Below are 19,953 nucleotides of genomic sequence, written 5' to 3'. Positions count from 1 at the left end.
GCACCCTGGTCGTTGCCCTTTCAAGGGACTCACAGTTTAATAAGTGTCTGTACATAGCCTGTGCACAAGGTACAAGGGAGGGAGAGGAAATGAAGCTCCCTACAACCAGACTGAAAAGCCAGGGTCACCACTGGCTTCAGCAACAGGAGCCTCCTGATTCCTAGTTTAGAGGCTTCCTCAATGATTCCCGTCATCCCCTTCTAAAAACAGAGAAAACTATTGCAAGCATTTTCTTTCACTTTGCATAGCACTTTATAGTATATAAGACACTCTAATGTTGTTATCTCATTGGTTGTCCTAAAACTCTGCGAGTTAGTGGGGGCAGGGCTTGATCTTAACTCTGAGAGAGTTGAGGTACCTGCAGCCCTGATGCAGGATCAGGGTTGGCGGGGCGGGGCGGCGGGGGGGCGATGGTCGAGGTCATGCCATTCCTTCTGATACTACCTGGCCAACACTGCGCCCTTCCTATCACTGTCACCCCATCTCCGGTGCCATGCCATGGATGGAGGCCTTTATTTTTCTCTGTGTTTCCAGTGTTCTTTGTTTTTACAGACATCTGGAGGTAATCATGGAGCCCTCTCAATTAATTCAGTTCAATTAATAAATTACTGGGTGGATGTGGGGCTGCGAGTCGGCGCAGGGTGGCTTCCGGGCCTCCCTGGGCTGGAGAGCTGTTGCAATCAGGCTTGGAGAGCCCTCCTCTTCAGCAAGATGTCCGGGAAGCTCAGCCCCAGCCTGCAGGCTCCCTGGAGGGGTGACTGGCTTACCCTGACAGACAAGACATCCTTTTTCTTTCCTCACATAGTGTATTGTAATCCCATCAGAACAGTACATTGGCTGGGCTGTCCCTCCCCTCCCCCCCACCAGCTAAGTTGTTCATAAATCTTCCCTATGATACTGGCTCAGCACAGCTCCTGATGCTTGGTCACGTGGGGCTGACCTGTTCACGTGGGGCTGACACGTGTTGAATATCCTTGTGTCTTGCTACTAAGCGCCGGTACGGTCCCAGGCATTATGGCCAACAAAGTCCCCCTCCCCCCGATTTGCAAGTGCCCCCTTGGTGGGGAGCAGGACGGTTCCTCTAAGAGGGATCACTTGAAAGTATCTGGACATGCCCTGGTTATGCCCTTGTTTCAAGAATAAACTTTGGGTGCCTCCTTAATGCTGACCTAATACATTCAGGCTCCCCGGGCTAGGGTGCAAAGCTGTCTGGGCATTGGTTGCATCCCATGTTTTAGTTGTTTGCTCGCTGCTTTTCCTTATTCCCCCACCGGTCACACCAAGCATAAGTGCTGTGTACTTTTCTGCCTGTGCCACTTTGCTGACACGGTTCGGACTGGCCTCTGCCAGTTCAGGGCTCAGTATGAGGGGCACCTCATCAGTGAGGTCTTCATTTTGCTCCCAACAAGAATAATCTTACCTTTTTCTGCATCCCAGAAACACTTTTCTTTCTTTTTTATCTCACTTAGGTAATATCACTTCATTTAGGTAACTTATCACCATGTCATTGGCTGGTAATCATTTCCATAGGTTATTGATAAAGTTGGAGCCTTTTTGCAACCTTGTTTGGTATCAGATTCTCCTTTGGGTTAGGGAACCTTTCTTATCATATCCATTTCCTGAAGAGTGTTAGTGCTAAAGAGGTAACTGTCAGAAGAAATATTCAAGATTGGTGAGGGAGTTTCTATTTTCTCCTCCCATGGTCAGTTTTTCCTGTTCCTTCCCTTCCTCCTCTTCCCGGTCCCCCCGTTTACCTTTTCTCTTTCTTCCTTCTCAGAGAGCTTTGTCAAGATTTCAAGTATGGATTAAGATGAAATTATGATGAAGCGAGAGGTGGGTTGCTTCCATTTTTGTGCTTCTGGAAACCAACCGTGTTTATTTCTTTTTAGTTTCAGATTCCGACAATGTCTCATCCATCTTGGCTGCCACCCAAAAGTACTGGTGAGCCGCTTGGCCATGTGCCTGCACGGATGGAGACCACCCATTCCTTTGGGACTCCCAGCATTTCAGTGTCCACACAACAACCACCCAAGAAGTTTGCACCAGTAGTTGCTCCAAAGCCCAAGTACAACCCATACAAACCTGGAGGTGAAGGTAAGTGGGGGGGATTTTAGAGTTGGGTGCCCAAAGTGGGAGAGTTCAGTATAATAAGAGTGACTCATCTGTCCAGTGTTGTGTCGGAAAAAGGTTAGCTCAAGAATTCGCTGTGCTTATTGTAGTTAATAGACTGTCAAACGTTAAAAAGCATCTAGAAACTATCAAAGCGAACCTTTCTTTTAGGGACATAGAGAGTGAGACCTCTTAGGGGTTATCTGGCTGTGGTTATACAGTGAGTTTGGTCTAGAGCCAAAACTAGAACCTTGGTCTCTTCATTCGTAGCCCAGTGCCCTTCTACCGTGTTATCCTTTCACCTCATCTCATGTAGAGATGTGTCTGCTACCCAGCTGCCCCTCCCTCTTGACATGGGACAAGTGGCTCCATATGGTGCCAGGCAGTGGTCTGATTGGAAACCCATATGAAGGTACCTCACTGGAATTGTTTAACCTTCGTTGGCTATCTTTCCTCCCCTAGACTACTTAGGATAAAGTTGTCCAGAGAGCTCTGTGAGATCTGCGTTTGTAGAAGGTCATAGGCAAATGTGAATGAAACCTAGTTCTAGAGGTTGTAATGGCAGTCCATTCAGTTTTGATCAGGTAGAGTTTGATGATCCACATGAGCTCAGCATCTCAGGTGCATAGGTCCATGCACATTCACACACTGAACCTCTCAGACAGTGCAGGGTGCTGTACTCTTTGCTGGAAGAGTTTCCATATTTTTACCAGTCAATGTCAGCAGCTCATCCAAACCCATGAAATAATGACTTATAACTGACAAGCAGAAGAACGTTCCATTTATGGGAGCTGAGAGAGAGGAGACCTGAAAGGAGATTCAGTACCCCTTTCTCTGTTTTCTCCCTCATCCCACCACCACTTAGAAAAATGACCTTATGTTACCCTCTCCATGATGTTTCTTACTGCTTCTTGGGTGACGGGAGTGTGTTTCTTTGCTTCCTAGTCCTCTAGTCCTGGACTCTTTGCCTCCAGTCCTAGTCCTGTCCCCAGCAAACACTTCATTAGTCTGTTGGTATTGTAAATAGAGTTTAATGACTTCTGGAGTCAGAAGCCTAGTCCAGATATCCAGCTTGTGTGAGATGGCTGGACGCTCAGGCAGGTGGTAGGAAGGTCAGGCATCAGCATGCACTCCTGGGCTGTGGCCATGGATTTTTTGTTCTGGGAGGAGCAACAATAAGACCATCAGAGTGCTACCCTGGAAAAACAGCATGTGACGCTCTTGGTGTTCTACTAATCTCTATGGCAGTGCCTGAGTTTTATAGGCTTCAAAGGAGGCTCCATGTCTGCTCCCAGACTTAGTGGAACTGGTTGTCTTTGTTCTTTTTAGTGGTTGCAGGACTCAGGGCTGGAATTTGGAAGAGAATCCCTCCTCATCAGGACAGGAGGGGCCATATGTTGGCTTCCTTATTTGCTTTCTCTGCATTTCCCCTGTTTGCTTACTGGGGGACTATTGTTTTGTCCCCTCATTTTGGGGGAGAACTGAAATAGACTTCTTTCTCACATGAAAGGACTAATATAGACTCCCTCCTGGAGTAGGAGGCAAACTTGTGAGGAAGCCTTGGTAAGTATGATAACTGACACACACCTGAGGGGCAGGGGAGGACGGCAGGTCCCATATTAAGTAGGCGAATACATGGCATATGTGAGAGGGAGGAGGGAAGCAGGTAGTGGTCTCCCTTCAGATCCCTCCACGCCCAATGCTATGTGTGGCAGTGGGTTGGCCCCTTGGGTGACTCTGTGCACTTATGATGCCCCACTCCCTTTGCTGTAGTCTGCGAGGTTCGTTCTCTGTCTGTCTAGTGCTCTGGGGACACTGGCATCCTCTCCAGAACACGGCAGCTCAGGACCATGTGCTCTTTCTCAACATACCACCCCCACCTCTTTTGTCCCCGGTCAAAATCCTACTTGTATCACCTTCTCCAAAATGACCAGACATAGCCTAGATCAGAGGAAACCACTCCCATCCCTGGGAGTGGGATGTTTCCATGTACCTCTGGTTCTGTGAGCCTCACCTTTCTGCTTTTTTTTTTTTTTTCCGTTATTCCTCCTGCTTTTGCTCTGCCCCTATTCAGCATGTAGGCTGTACGAGATGCTGCGCTTCTCTGTGATCGTTTTATGGCTTTCTCGTGTTACCCTGTGAGGAAAGAGTTTTTCTCACATGGAAAACCGGAAATGGGAATATGGAGAGGCGAGGTAGTTTTGTGGCTGTTCAGTGTCTGAAGCGCGGCCTCTGTCCTTCCCCAGGTGCTAAACTTGCTTTGCCCTTCTCTTCTTGGCATAGGTGGCTCTCGGGCCCCATGTGATGGTGATACTTCCTTGTAAGAATGTAAGCTTTGTTTCCCCATTTAAGCAACAAGACATGGTTTCTCCCTCGTCCTTATGTTCCTCTTGGCTCCTATTATGCTACTGTGTTTTTAGTAGGAATGATTGTGTATGGTCAAATGTATGTCTGTATGTTCTTATGTGTGTATATATTTGGATGGATGGCGGATGGCTGGATGGGTGAGTACTCGGCTCAGTAATTCTTTTCTTGCAGTAAACAGTTTGGAATATGGCATCCTCATTTCAAGCAACTCAGTCTCATTTAATTTCTGAAGTCTTGATTCTTTCTTGCACTGCTGCCAATCTCGCTCTCTCTCTCTCTCTCTCTCTCTTTTTTTTAATATAACCTTTTTTGAATACGTGAAAGAAGAAATTTCCCTTGCATATATACATTTTAAAGATAAATATGGGAAAGGTTCATGGATATTCAGACTTTGTTTTTAAATGAAGCTGCATCTCGTCATCTGCTCTGTATTATGACATGATATTTGTTGGAAGTGTGAGATTTGCTTTACTTTCTATTTAATTGAAATGTTAGTGCATTCTCTGTGACTGTAAACATTTTTATAATTTATGTTATTTTTTTGTCTAAATTTTTATACATTTTTAAAGTTTATATCCATTTTCCTTTTTTTTTTTGTTTTTTTGGTTTTTGTTTTTGTTCATTTAGAATGCTCTGTAACATTAGTGAAACCCCCAGATAGTAGGTAAGACAGTTTTGTTTTGTTTTGTTTTGTTTTTTAATTTTTTTTTTAATGTTTATTTTTGAGACAGAGAGAGACAAAGCATGAATGGGGGAGGGTCAGAGAGAGGGAGAGACAGAATTTGAAACAGGCTCCAGGCTCTGAGCTGTCAGCACAGAGCCCGACATGGGGCTCCAACTCACAGACCGCGAGATCATGACCTGGGCCGAAGTCGGCCGCTTAACCGACTGAGCCACCCAGGCGGCCCAAGACAGTTTTTACCTACAGGGTGAATTGAAGATGCCGGGGTCTTGTGCCTGAGCTCACCTATTTTCTCCCTTTGGTACACACTCTCCCTCTATTTGTAGCCCATAAAGGCTTTTCATTCATAGCTTAATTCAGAGCCTGACCTCTAAGAAGCTTAACTGCAAAGACAGAAAGAATTAATAGAAAGCATACAGTTGGCCCTTTACTGGTGTGAATGTGGGAAATGCAGGGCAGGGGGTATAAGTTGTTTGCTCAGAGGTGTGTGGCCTGCTCAGGGCTGAGCTCAGGTCCCCTCTGTCTGAGTCTAGACTTATCCAGGACCTCTTAACTATATTCTGGAGAGGACTCTTTCTCACTCCACCATAACCTCTTTATCCATCTCGTAGAATTCTTATCACAATTCTTATCACAAGCCTTCCAACAGACTTACTTGTAAATGAGCCTGTCTCCTTCAGTGTACTTGAAGCTTTTGGAGACAGGGACTGCGTGACTCATGCCTTTGCTCCCAATGGCACCAGCGGCACCCCTGCCACATAGTAGGTGCTCTGTAATGTTTGGGGTGGTGGTTAGGCCACAGCAATATAAACCTGCTTCTTCAGGCACAGATCCCAGCTTCATAGCTACCCATCAGGCATGCCAGTTCTAGAGCCCGACCCACCTGTTTGAATTACTTTTACCCTCCTATACCCATTCCTTGAGACTTTTAGTCCAGGAGTTGTTGAGCCACTGCCACCTGGAAGTTTTCCGTTCCATTTCCCCACCTTAGTTTTATGTCTGCAATCTCTGGGGTTTGCTTTCTCATTTTTAAACTCGGGCTGAGAATGGCCAAGTACCCACATGTTTTCCACATCAGCTTATATTTATGTGATCCCGTATGTCATGATTTTCTTAAAAAAAAAAAAATTATTTAAGTCATCCCGGCACCCGCTGTAGGGTTCAGGTCCATGACCCCAAGATCAAAAGTCGTGTGCTCCATCGACTGAGCCAGCCAGGTGCCCCAACTCTCATAGTTCGTTTATAATGAATTCTGCTAATGACCTTTCTCTAAAGAGCTTTGGCACACTTAAAAGTGGGGTATTGTTTTTCCCAGTTAGTAGCTCTTTAGGCCTTCAGATCCTCATATTTTGTTCATTGTTCTCAAACTTTCCACTGATCTTTTTTTAACAACTTGTGTTCCTTCTGTCCTCTTTGAATGACCCTGCATTTCCAAATGCCTTTTCATGTTTAATACAGTAGCCTTCATGTTTTTTTTTAATTAAGTTTTGCCTTCTTACAAAGTTTATCCTGTTAAATGTCCACATAATTTTTCTGGAATGTTGCTATGTATGTATGATTTTGTCTCATCATCTTCTATTTTAGACTGATGAGAACAAGATAATGCAATTTTTTTTTTCTGGTCTCGAAAGTAGTAGCCAGTGATTATCTTTATACTGTAATCTGGATCTTCTGTCTGCTCCAAATTTGCAAAATAAATAAATAAACAAACAAACAAACAAACAAAACCAAGAACACAAAGCCTTAGACTATGATGGCAGAACAGGGTATTGATCTTTCTTTTTCTGTTTTTGGTAGATACCAAAGTAATTGAGCTTTCCCACTTTACTAATATGTTATTTTCTTGAGATGGTTCTGAAATTTTCCTGTAATTGCAACTCTGGGAATTGGAAAACAAATGCGCGCGCGCGCGCACACACACACACACACACACACACACACACACACAATCTCTTTTTCTCTTTTAATACTTTGGCTGAATGAAATGTGATAATTACAATAGCTTATCATAGAGAATAATTGGTAATGTTTCCAAGTTTATAAATTTGGGGTTGTCTTGTGGTCTGAAATTTACGTTCTCCAATCTCTATAAAGTTCCTTTAAAGAGCATTTTTTATGTAAGAATTTTGAAAAATTAAATCCCTAGGGTGCAAATTCAAGGTAACACTTTCAGTAGAATCCCTTTGCATTTGTACAGTCCTTTATAGTTTACCCCACACTTCCGTATTCTTTGTCATTTAATTCTTCAAAGGTGATTCTTGCTGTAGCTCTCTGAGTTAGGTAGAGCAGATGTTCTTGCCATTTTGCTGAGTGCTAAACTACCAGAAGTGAAATAACTTATTTAATAATCATGTAGCTAGTAAAATAATAGAGCTAACCTTTACTTTTCATATCTAGGGCTCTTTCTGATGTTAAGGGGTTCTATTTATTGGAGATTGGGTTAGGCAGCTTCATCCACTTTAACTCCCATGATTTTTTTATTACATGATTCTTCTTGGAGTTAATTTCAAAGTGGTTGTTCTTTTCACAAACTATTTCTACCTGTATTACCTGATTTACTTCTATATAATATAGATAAGACCTCTGCTTTCAAGCTTTGCCTACCTTGCTTCACCTAGACTTGAAAGGTCTGATCAGAGTGGTTGAAATGAATTCTAGTCAATGAGGGTCCTAAACCTGAAAACTTGTTGCTAGATCTCTCCATACTTTCTGCTCCCGTGAGGTTATTAATCCATTTCATGAAGGGGGAATAGTTTTTAGGTGATTTGCTAATCTGGAGTAGATGGGAGTAGCTGGAATAAATTGTCATCACAACTGAATTCCCCATGATGGAGATGGCAGCCAGTCTTCCTTCATTTCTGCTTTCTTGACAAAGCCATTCTTCATGCATTAATCACAACATCTTTGAGCAGCAGGAGTAGAAAAGAGTTTGAAGTTCTTGTAATCCAGTCCTTCCATTTGCCAGATGTGAAAACTCAGTCTAAGAGGGAAGGGAACTGGCTTCCCAAGGTTATCCAAGAGTTTTGCGCTGAACTGGAGCCAGAGCCCAGGTTTCCCAAATGTGCTCATTCCACTGTATCTCCATTGTCTCAGATTGGAAAAGGCAAGACAGGCTTGGTTCGTAGGAATCGGGAAGTCGTGGGTTATTGATACTTGGCAGAGAACTAGCCATTAGTGATGTGAAGTGATGTAAACTGGTTAGGCTGGACATATTTGTTTTCTCAACAGAAGTGAAAATGTGAGGGAAACAGATGTCCCCTGATGACAATATATTTAAAGAAATAATGTAGCATGGGTTTTCTCTACCATTTTTGTGTTTAACCTATAAGCCAATTTGGTGCTGCTTCTCTTCTTACGGTTAGTAAACTTTTTTTGTTTGTTTGTAAAAACTTAGAATAGTAGGTGGCAGAAAGTGTAGGGGAACTGACTGTGAGTTCTGAACAGTCATATCTAAATATTTAGACTCCCAGTGTGCCATCTTGTCTCTGGCGTCCTATAGTTTCTGTCCCCTGCCACCAGAGGTGAATCTGGCCTGTGACTTTGCAGGTACAAACGTGAAACATCTTATTTCTGTAGTCCTGACAGTCCTGTTAAGTTGCCAGCAATCATACAAGAGAAATTGCAGCTTCTTAGACATTTGTTATAATTATGCATGGGCTGTCATGAGGACAGTCACAAAGTCACTGAAACATCAGGAACTCTAATGAGACTCGGGCTTGACTGGCATGCCCCGTTTCTGGTTCAAGGTAAGAGTGTTGAGCCTCGTCTATGACTGTGGAGTGCTGTACATGAGTTTTCATTTTCAGAGCCTTGGTGGGGTGTGTGAGGAGGAAAGGACAGCTGTTCATTCATTAAAGGGTCAGATAATAATTGTATTAATTTGATCTTCACATCACATCTTCCTGAAGAGAAAAGGATTTGTAATTTCTTTGGGTGACATTAGATTTTACCAAATATTCACAGGCCTTACTGACACTTGAAAGAGCCAAGATTCATGCTGATTTGGGGGGCAGGGCAATTACATTCAAGCCCCAGTTTCACTACTTGACCTTGGTGATGTTTTCTATTCCACATTTCCTTAATATATAAAATTAGCTGGTGATATTATCTTACAAGATTGTTTTGAGCATCAAATATAACAGAGGATGAAAATGTTTTATAAACCATAAAATATCTTAACAACTCTAAGGAATTACCATGGTGTACTTATTCAACAATCATTTACTTAAAACAGATTTTGTGTTAGGCTGTCTTCTGGGAGCTGAAGCAATGGCAGTGAGCAAGACAGAGATTAATCCCTGCCCTCGTGGAACACACTTCTTGCTATAATAAAAATAACATTGTTTTTAATCCTAATAACTAAAATTGAAAAAATAGTATTTACTTAATAAATGCACTTCAGAATCTTACTACATGCTATAATAATTATTCTAAATTATAATTCTAGTAGTATAATATGACTAATACATGTGTAGTGGTATAGCTAGAATTATTAGTAATAAAGTTATATTGGTAAAGATTTTTTTTAATAAAATTTTTTAATCTTTATTTATTTTGAGAGAGCATGAGCGGGGGAGAGGCAGAGAGAGAGGGAGACACAGAATCTGAAGGAGGCTTCAGGCTCTGAGCTGTCAGCAGGGAGCCCTATGTGGAGCTCAAACTCATGAACTGTGAGATCATGGCCTTAGCCGAAGTCAGATGCTTAACTGATTGAGCCACCCAGGCACCCCTATACTGATATAGATGATCAACTTCAAATAGCAATGATAGGAATCACAGTGCCTCAACTGTGAAATTCTAGAGCCTGGATAAATCTTAAAAATTAACTAATGCAACCCTTCCGTTTCTGAGATGAAGATCACTATTTCACTAATACATTTCTAGAAGGTGTAGGGCCTTTGCCCTAGGAGTGCTGTAAATAACAAACAAAATTGTTGACTTCAGGCAGGGGTTATTACTACAATATTAGAAGTGCAGAGGTTAGGTGGCTTGTTCAATATAACAGAACAGTAAGTGGCGAAGCTGAGCTCTGATCCTCTGGATTCCTTCCAGGGTTGCCACAGTTTTGTGTCACTGATGCGTTTGGGTGACTTGTTTAGGAGCTCTGGTGATAGAATTAATTTATGTGGACAGAGTCGAGTAGATGTTTTAGGACAAAGAGAAGTTCATTCATGTATTGTTAACAAAATCTCTTATTTTGTAACCTGTCAGCATAATGAACTATGGAAGTACATTCCTTAATAAGGTGCTAGATTCCTCATGCTTTTTGTCTGGCTTTGGAAGTGGTGAATAATGCGGTGTTGTGTGGTGAGGTGCTCTTGAATCTTATTTATTTTTATTTATTTTGAGAGAGAGAAAGACTGAGTGTGTGTGCATGAGCGGGGAGGGGCAGAGAGAGAGAGAAGAGAGAATCCCAAGCAGGCTGCAAGCTGTCAGCACAGAGCCCGAGGCATGATTCAGTCACATGACCATGAGATCATGACCTGAACTGAAATCAAGAGTCATATGCTTAACCGACTGAGCCACTCAGGTGCCCCCTAGTTTATTTTTAAATTATGTAAATACATAGTAATATCGTCACTTCATATTTTAAATCTAAACAAAGCTTAATTTCTTTTTGGAAAATAAAAGTAAATATAGAAATACAATAAAATATTACCATACATCTATTAGAATGGCTGAAATTTAAAAAAAAGTCATATGCTGTAGGGATGAGGAGACACTGGATCACTCATATGTTGCTGGTAAGAATGTGTAAAATTGTGTAACGACTCTGTAAAACTTTGGCAGCGTCTTTCCCAAACATGTCCTGAGCATATGATTTAGCAGTTGCACTCCTGGGAATTCAATTCAGAGACATGAAAAGTTATGTTCACACAGAAACCTGTACATGAATGTTCATAGCAACTTTTTTCATGATGACTAAATACTATAAAGGCAATGTCCACATGTCCTTCATATAGGTAAATGTTTCAACAAAGTCCAGTATCTCCAAACAATGCATTAATACAGTTCATCAATAAAAAGGATTGCACTATTGATAATATGCAATAACCTGGATTGACCTCAACGGCTTTATGCTTAATGAAAAAAGAAAAAGTGAGTCTCAGAAGGTTACATATACGGTATGATTCCATTTATAAGACATTCTTGAGATGACAAAACTCCAGAGATGGAGAACACATTAGTGGTTGCTAGGGAACAGAAATGAAGGATGGAGTGAGGCAGGAGTGGGTGTTCATACCAAGAAAAAGCAACAGGGAGTCTTTCTGTGATGGTGGAGCAGTTCTGGATCTTGGTTGTGGAGGTAGTTGCACGGATCCATGCATGGGATGAACTGGAATAGAATTATATACACGCACAAATGCATGTGGGTCAAAAAATGGCGGGAACTGAGTCAGAGCTAGCTAACAGTAATGCAACAATGTCAGTTTCCTGGTTTTGATGTTGTATTCTACCATTATCAGATGTTACCACTGGAAGAAACTGAGAGTCTAAACAATTTTTACAACTTTCTATGAGTTTATATGTATGGATGGATGTATTTAAAAATGGTTTCTTCTCCTTCTCAAGTGCCATCTTGCATGCATATTGAATTCTGTTACCACACTTTCATGATTACTGTTATAATGTATGGTTTAAACAATGGTCAAAGCTGGCCAGTCATCAGAAAGACTTGGGGAACATTTTTTTTTAAAGAAAAGAAAACGCACAAGCCCTGGGGCTCAAGTCAGTACCACAGATTTAAAATCTCAAGGCATGGGCCCCAGGAATCTGCATGAAGACAAAACAAAACAAAACAAAACAAAACAAAACAAAACAAAGCAAAACTCCCCATATAATTCTGATTGAGACTCAATTGAAGTTTGGGAGCCATTCATTTGTTTCAATAACTCCAGGGACCAGTGTTTTAATGCCTTTTGAATCTTCTTCAGGTCTTGGGAGTACACAAACTCTCCTTAGTTAATGGCAGTGGCTTTTGAAATCTTAAGTATCTTTTATCATGTGAACAATGTAGAGGTTCAGGGACTCAAATCATTCTTCACCTTGCTATGATTTTCTTTCTGTGCTTTTATCATCATAACATAGTTTTTTGCATATGTTGTCTCAAGGAATTTTAATTGGGATCCAAAAACAGAAGAAAGGAGATTAAAAAAAAAAAGATTCTTCTAGAATATTCAGCGATGCCCAAGCTTGTGCATTATAGAGCACTTGCTATTGTGTTACTTCAGGAAGGGATGCTTGAAATCTCAGCTGATTTTGGGTCACGACAGGCCTATGTAAATCATCTATAAATGGATTCATTATGGATATTATAAAAATAAATCTGACACCTGAGCCTTTGGGCAAATATACCATATAAAGAAACCATACCCTGGAACAATGATTGACCCTAGGAACTGTAAGACAAAAAAAATCATGGTATTATATTTTTATCATCCTTTCTTAAATTTACTGTTGCCAGAGTCTGGAAGGCTGAGCACAGCACTAGGGAGAGAAGAGTATAGGTCCCTGAGATGTGGCACTTCAGGCTTCCTAGCACTTTGACCACCAGTATTCTCTCTTCCCATCCATTCTTTATATTGCTTTGAATGTTGCTGATCTCAAACAGAATAGATGGTCTGCTGCACGGGAAGCAATCAAAGAAGCACTTTATTGTAAAATATTCAGTACAACTTGCAGCTTTAAAGATGTGTGTGTGTGTGTGTGTGTGTGTGTGTGTGTGGATGTGTGTGTGTGTGTGTGAGTGTGTGTGTGGATATGAGTAGATTTCAAATGCCTTTCCCACATAATATCTAGTCCAGTTGGCACAATATCCTGTAACATTATGGTTCCTACATTATTATAGTTCCTAAAGACAAATGAAAAATCTAAGATTCAGAGGACCCACAGTAAGGCTTATAAATGTAGAAGCCACATTTGACCAAATTTTGGTACTTCCCCTTAAGTAAAATATTGGTAATATAGAATAACAATTGTGTAATAATCAACAATTATTACTACCACTAAAACGAGTTCTCTGGCAGGACATTGTCATAAGGATGTGAAAAACTTTTTTAGTAGATTTATTATCCTATTTCATCTAAAATCCACTCTGCTTTACTGTTAATCTTTGGCTACACTGTAAAAGATAGGTATCATCACTCTCAATCTGCAGAGAATATAATATAAAGTGAAACAACCAGCACAGGGCAAAGCTGGGATTTGAATCCCTGTCTCCTAACTCCATGTGTAGACTTTTTCTTAGCACTACACTGCATCTGGTTTTAATGCTATTAGTGTTTTATCTAAAAAGAAGAAAATCTTATCGCTGTTATTTTCCCCAATCATTACCATTTAGAGCTGTTTGAAAATTGAAGTCATCCAAATAACGTGCAAAAATCCATTAGAATCACGTGTGCATTGGCGTGTACAGGATAATGTACAGAAGTAAAAAAAAAAAAAAGCCAAAGTAATGTCAAGAAGACATTATTTCAGAAAGCTCTTCAATAACTATTTGAAATCTCTGTTAGGTTGCATGAATTATGCCATCTTGCTTAAACTTGTTAGATATCATTGGTAGTTTTATTGGCATTAAAATGAAATTTCAATGACATGTAAATTTGCTGTTTTTGTTAGTGATCTGTTCATATATATAATCACGATATGGATTTTATCAGGTACTTCCTTCCAGTATTCAGGTACTACTTTCCTAAATAAAAATTATTTACCAGGAAAGAAATGGCCAAGGTACATGATATGTCACTAGAAATATCGCCATTTGAGGTGACCTTGAAGTGTCACGTATGCCCATTAAATGTAGTCCCTGGTAGATGGATTTTACTTTTTCATACCTCACCCTCTGCATTTATTTCAGTTCCTCTAGTGGGGACAATTCAGATATGCCTCATGACATTTTAATTTAATAGGGCTCTATAAGAGATAGGAAGCAAGTAAAAACACATCCTAATCCTTAAGCGGTTTATATTTTCATTAGAAACTTGACATATGAAAATGACCAGTTAACTAGCAATATAAAGCTTTAAATTCTGTGAGGTGGCTCTATGATTATTTTCTCAGAGGACTCAGGAAAAAGAGTTTACTTGGGAGCAGGACAGGACTGGAAGGCTAAAAGAGGGAAGACTCATGGCAGGCGGTGGTTAAGCACGGAGACTCCAGCATCGGATAGATCTTGGTTTAAGTTTTGATTTTACCCCTAATTCTCTGGGAACTTGGACTAATTAGGTTAAGTAGCTGCTTAAGCTGTCTCAATTTGTTCTTACTTTAAATAAATATATATGTCAAAAATTATATATATATATATATATCTTAAAAATATATCTCAAAGAGTTGTTTTCAAAATCCAGTGAATACATTGACATAGTATGGCACAAAATAATCGCTAAGTCAGTGGAAGCTGCTGTTGTTACTGTTGCTGTTATTATTAAAATTAAAATGTGGGTATTAGCTCTGGGAATCATAATCCATAGTTTTTACAACCATAGATTTTTAAATTATTATTGTCCAAATGTAACTCTTGCCGATTGTTTTTGAAAATAGCCTTAGTTTTATTCTTTTTCGTGCTTTGGTGATGTTTTTAGGATTGAATGTCTTAGTTTGACCTGCTAGAATTGTGATGTGTTGATATATACTATTTTAAAATTGTAGAACATGTTTCTCAGAGACTTTACTTGAACTATGCCATGAAAAAAAAAGATTCATATTTATTGTCTCTTTAAGAAGTAGCATTTTTATTATTGAACTATCATTACAGATAATAATGTAAATGAAAGTTATATAGAACAAACAATATAAACTGGTAATTTTTATTAATTTTTAAAATCTTTTATTTTCCAACTTATTCAATGAGGCAGAGAGATTCTAAAGATGTTATTAATTATATTTTCTGAGAAAAAAAATTAATTAGGAATTTTATCTCGCATCCCGCTCATCCCCAGGATTCATATTTGGGATTTAGCCAGTGCCCTGAAATTGTGTTTAAACTTGGTCCATGTGTATGTCTCTTTTCACAGAAAGTGTCCGTATGTCATCAGACCCTCAAGGAGATGCTTAGCTCACTCATTAAGAAAGATAACATCCCTTGTCTAAGAGGTCACCAGTCTCTCAATCCAGTTATATTGCTTTTGTTTAAGTAAAAGCCAGATTTTCATTTTCATCTCACCAGATTTAGAAGGCACTGTTTGAACAGAGAACTGAGTATTTTGTGGTGGCATTGGGAGAGGGTTTCTAATATTTATCAGAAAATATAATGCACATACAAAATAATGTACACTGTATGTGCAATTATATCACGATATATGGTTTTGATATACTTTTGTATACATTTGCACATCTTCTCTGGACAGCGCCCATCCAAGGCGAGGCGTAAGTTCTTTCTTCTGAGAGTGAGGCTGGGCGGGGATAGTGACACCATTTGGTATTTGAGATCAAGTCTCCATGATGAGATTGCTTGGACCTGGTCTTACAGGTAGAGAACAGTCAAGAGCAGATTCAAGAATAACTCGTCTGAACCCAAATCAGGTCCTTTATACTGCAACATGTTTTCTGTTGCTTAGCATGGAACTATTACCCATACAGTTTTACTTATTTCTCTTCTATGTGAATTTAAAATGTCATATTTGTTCTGCTTCCATTATTGCAGTTTTGAACGATGATTCATCAGTGCAGTGGCCTATTTTAGTGAACCACAATAGCTTGGGTAGAAAGGAAAAAAAAAAAGATTCAACATACTCAGGAATGGAAAGCAGCCATCTTTTTATAGCTAAAATTGCAAACATCTGGCAATTACTCTATTCCACCTCCCTTCAAAAAAGAAGAATCATTCCTTCAACTGGAGCCTGCCGCTGTGTTTAATCAAGGCAGCTCTGCGGGCCTCAAGGGGCAATAGGTTTTGATTCAAGGAGGCCATTGCTTAACCTAGTTGGCCTGAGTCTCGTTTGAAAGTACACTATTTAATGCTCTCCATATGGTACTGTATTATATAATGATAATAATGGTAATATGGCAATTAATGGCTGTAGAAAACCCCCTTTTGCTTTTCTGCCCTGGCTAATTTGCGGTGGCTCTTATGGCAGCTTTTATATTTTGAAAGCTAACTGGTCAGGTCAACTTTGCCTCTCTCTTTATTCTCTGATGCTTTTTGTGCTCCTGAACAGAAGGTTCAACGATACCAGTACCACCGACAGTCACCAACTTGATTTCATTATAAAGCGATCTAATACAATGTTGAAGGAACAAATCCATTTCTTTTTAAAGCCTGTCAGTGATCTTAGAGTCACAAAGCAGTCACCATGGTTATGGTCCCTTAGTACCCCACCCTTATTTCTTATTGTGCTAATTGTTTGTGAAACTTAGTTCTTCCCTCACTGACAAAAGTCAGCTCTGTTGGCAGGGGAAGTGAGAATGGCTGGTGGTTTGCAATAAGGGCTGAGAATCAGAACTTCTGCATTTTTCTCTTGGGGCTAATGCCAGCTTTCGCTCTGGCCTTGACCAATGCATTTACCTTTCTCTTCCTCTAGGTCAGTGAAGGGTAGAGGTGGACTTTTCTTTCCCAGGTTCTGATAACCTTATTACCACTGTTCTCTTTTGCTGTGGAGAATCTTGGTCAATGATCCTCAGTAACTTTGAAGGCACAGAAAAGCTGTAGTAGGAAAAAAAAAAAGAAAAACAAGGTTCAAAAGATTGGTGATTTTCAAAAACAACCTCAAGTACTAAAAATAGGCTGTTTTCTAGTGTTAGCATATTATGGTACTTGGAAATCATAGACATTCAATGGGGGCTCTCGGCTTATTTTATATACCTGGCTTCTACTCTTATGCCTTTGGTAGAACTTTGTTCAATACCGAAAGCCACAGCTTTTCCCTTGATACAAGAATTTTGCTGCGTGGTCTCTCCTGCCAGTCTTCCCCAAGTCCCAGTGAAGTTTGCAAACATCTAATGCACTTTAATACAGCTTTGGAAGAGGTAAGAATGTAACTAGGGAATTTTCTGGTTAAAACCAAAAAAATGAATGAATGAACAAATGAATAAATGAATGCATGAACGAAATAAAAACAAGTACCCCCTGACAACATAAAATGTGTATCTTACTCAGTACACCTATTCCATGCAGAGCCTTAATGGTCTCTGGAATGTCAAAATATGTGTATCTTCTTTTCTTTGTCTGTATCCAATATATTATTGATAGTTCTGGCCTTTCTCCCTCGTGAGCACATCTTAGAACTTGGACTCGTTTATTACAAGCTAGAACACTAGCTTGTTTGCCTTTCTCCTTGATGACCTTGCTGATGTGGAGAAGGGTATGCCAGTGTCCCTTCCTTTTTGTTGTACGGCTTAAAGTCTGCAGACTTCCTAGAATACAGCCAGTGCAGTACTGCAAGCGTTTTAATAAATGTCTCTCCATGGTTTTCCACCCTCACTACACTTAACAATCACCGGGGACCTCCAAAAAATACCAAGACTAGGGTCTTATTCTCAGATATTCTGAAGTAATTGGTCTAGAATTGGCACCATTTTTGGGGAACACTTCTCTGGTTTCAAGAACTACTGAGGTGGACCAGTCTCTCACCTGATACTGAACACCTGATAAATCATCTTTCCCAAGGTGTCCCTACAGGTTTTCTTGGATATTTCTAATGGAGGAAACTGAAACTCCTTGTTCTGTCTTTGGACAGCTCTGATTTTATGGAAAGTTTACCTTAATTTTGACTTGAAAGCTGCTTTTAAAAAATGTGGGCATATCTCTTAGTCTTCTAAGTTTATAATCTCTGCAGAGTTTAGTTAGTGCTTAAAGCTGTCAACACCTGTTCTCCAAGAAAAACAAAAACAACAATAGAAAACCAGCTATACAATCTGGTCGCATCTCTCTGATTGTGACCCAGTCCTCGTTAAATGGGCCCTTTCCCTTCATCGCTTTTGAGTTACACATCTCTGGGAAAGGAACGGGGAAGAGCAAACAGACAAACCAAATAGGTACTTAGTCTGGTGAGGTAACGTCAAGAGCTACCTTGTCACCTAGACTGTTTGGCTTTGTGAGCAGGGACTCTGCTGGGCACCATTAAATTCACGATGCCTACCATGGTTGAGGCACAGAAGAAGCATTCAGTGAATATCTATTGAGTAAATAATAGTTACAAAGTTTATGAAGGTGGCTTGGTTCAGATTGAGTCTCCTAAAACTGACAGTTTTACATGTAATAATACTTGAGACAATACAGTGGGAGTAGTTCCCTTTTGCAGAGGGAGTAAGGCTTAAAATACCTACTCACAAATTTAGTAAGAGATACGAGGGTTCTATATCCAAACAACAACAGCAAAACTAGAATAACAACTCTGAAGCTCCCTGGAGGGATGTAAACTTAGTAGCAATCGCCCTGGTGCAGATATGTCCTCTTACTATGTCTTAAGTTTGCTCTGGCTTGAATATACAGCGGAGGTGAGAACAGATTTTATTTATAGTGTTACCTGTGTTACCTTTAGATTAAAAAGGTATTTTCCCATATTTAGGTGGAAACTGCTGCCCCTCCGGTCTACTTTTGGTCCCAGCTCTGCCCTTAAAGCTTGCAGTCCCTTTGCTGATAGGAATCCTTTCACGCCTCTAAGATAGCGATCTATCCCTCATCTCCCCCTCCTCCCCTCCTTCAAGCTGGACATTTTCATTGCAGTGTTTCTAAAACTTTAAAAACATTAAAAAAACAAAACTGAGTTCTAGGGGTGCCTGGGTGGCTCAGTCAGTTGAGCGTCCGACTTTGGTTCAGGTCATGATCTCACGGTTTGTGGGTTTGAGCCCCATATCAGGCTCTGTGCTGACAGCTCAGAGCCTGGGGCCTGCTTCAGATTCTGTCTCCCTCTCTCGTTACCCCTCCCTCGCTCATGCTCTGTCTCTTTCTCAAAAATAAACATTAAAAAATAAAAAAAAATACAAGATTGTGAGTTATAATTGGCATATAGCCAATGTTAGTTTTAGGTATACAACATAATAGTTTGATATGTGTTTATATTGCAAGATGATGACCACAGTAAATTCAGATAACATCCATCACCATGTGTAGTTATCCTATTTTTTCTCTTGCGATGAGAACTTTTAAGATTTAATCTCTTAGTAAGTGTCAAAAATCCAATACAGTATTGTTAACTTTAGTCACCATGCTGTATGTCATATCCCTAGGACTTGATGTATCTTGTAACTGGAGGTTTATACCTTCTACCATCTTGAATTATTTTTATCCAGCCTATCCTAGAAAGACGCTTCTGTCAGGACCCAAAACTGAACATGATGCCATTGACTGCAGATGGAGAATGGCAAATTTCTTTAAGAGAATTCCTTTTCCTAAACAAACATGCAAGTACCAAGAGCTGCCATTACAATCGTTAGCATAGCTTGTTGGACTCACTTATGGCATTGTTCTTTTTTAAATAAAATACTGATATGTGTATGTGTATTTACTAATACATATATAATATATGTACTGATACTGTGTGACATTTTTATGGTTGACATTTAAAAAATAATTGTGTGTGTGTGTGTGTGTGTGTGTGTGTATACACATTTTTAATTGTTTATTTATTTTTGAGAGAGAGAGACAGAGTGCAAGCAGGGCAGGGTCAGAGAGAGAGAGGGACACAGAATCTGAAGCAGGCTCCAGGCTCTGAGCTGTCAGCACAGAGCCTGATGCAGGGCTTGAACTCACAGACCTTGAGAACATGACCTGAGCCGAAGTTGGACGCTTAACTGGCTGAGCCACCCAGGTGCCCCTATATTTTTCAAATACTTTTTTTCGGGGCTCCTGGGTAGCT

General features: G+C 40.2%; 1 protein-coding gene across 14 annotated transcripts in view; it reads left to right on the top strand.

Annotated features, from left to right (window-relative positions):
- LPP (LIM domain containing preferred translocation partner in lipoma) overlaps positions 1-19,953 on the top strand; it is a 669,728-nt gene that overhangs the window by 224,360 nt on the left and 425,415 nt on the right. For all 14 annotated transcript variants that reach the window (XM_053221077.1, XM_027061202.2, XM_053221073.1 and 11 more), the window contains one exon: positions 1,890-2,094. In XM_053221077.1, the coding sequence (XP_053077052.1) occupies positions 1,905-2,094 (190 nt within the window). In that variant the 5' untranslated portion in view covers positions 1,890-1,904. Of the gene's footprint in view, positions 1-1,889; positions 2,095-19,953 lie in introns of those variants that run through there.

The sequence above is a fragment of the Acinonyx jubatus genome, chromosome C2 (genome assembly GCF_027475565.1).
Source record: "Acinonyx jubatus isolate Ajub_Pintada_27869175 chromosome C2, VMU_Ajub_asm_v1.0, whole genome shotgun sequence".
Lineage (NCBI taxonomy): Eukaryota > Metazoa > Chordata > Mammalia > Carnivora > Felidae > Acinonyx > Acinonyx jubatus.
This window is presented reverse-complemented; position numbering and strand designations above follow the sequence as displayed.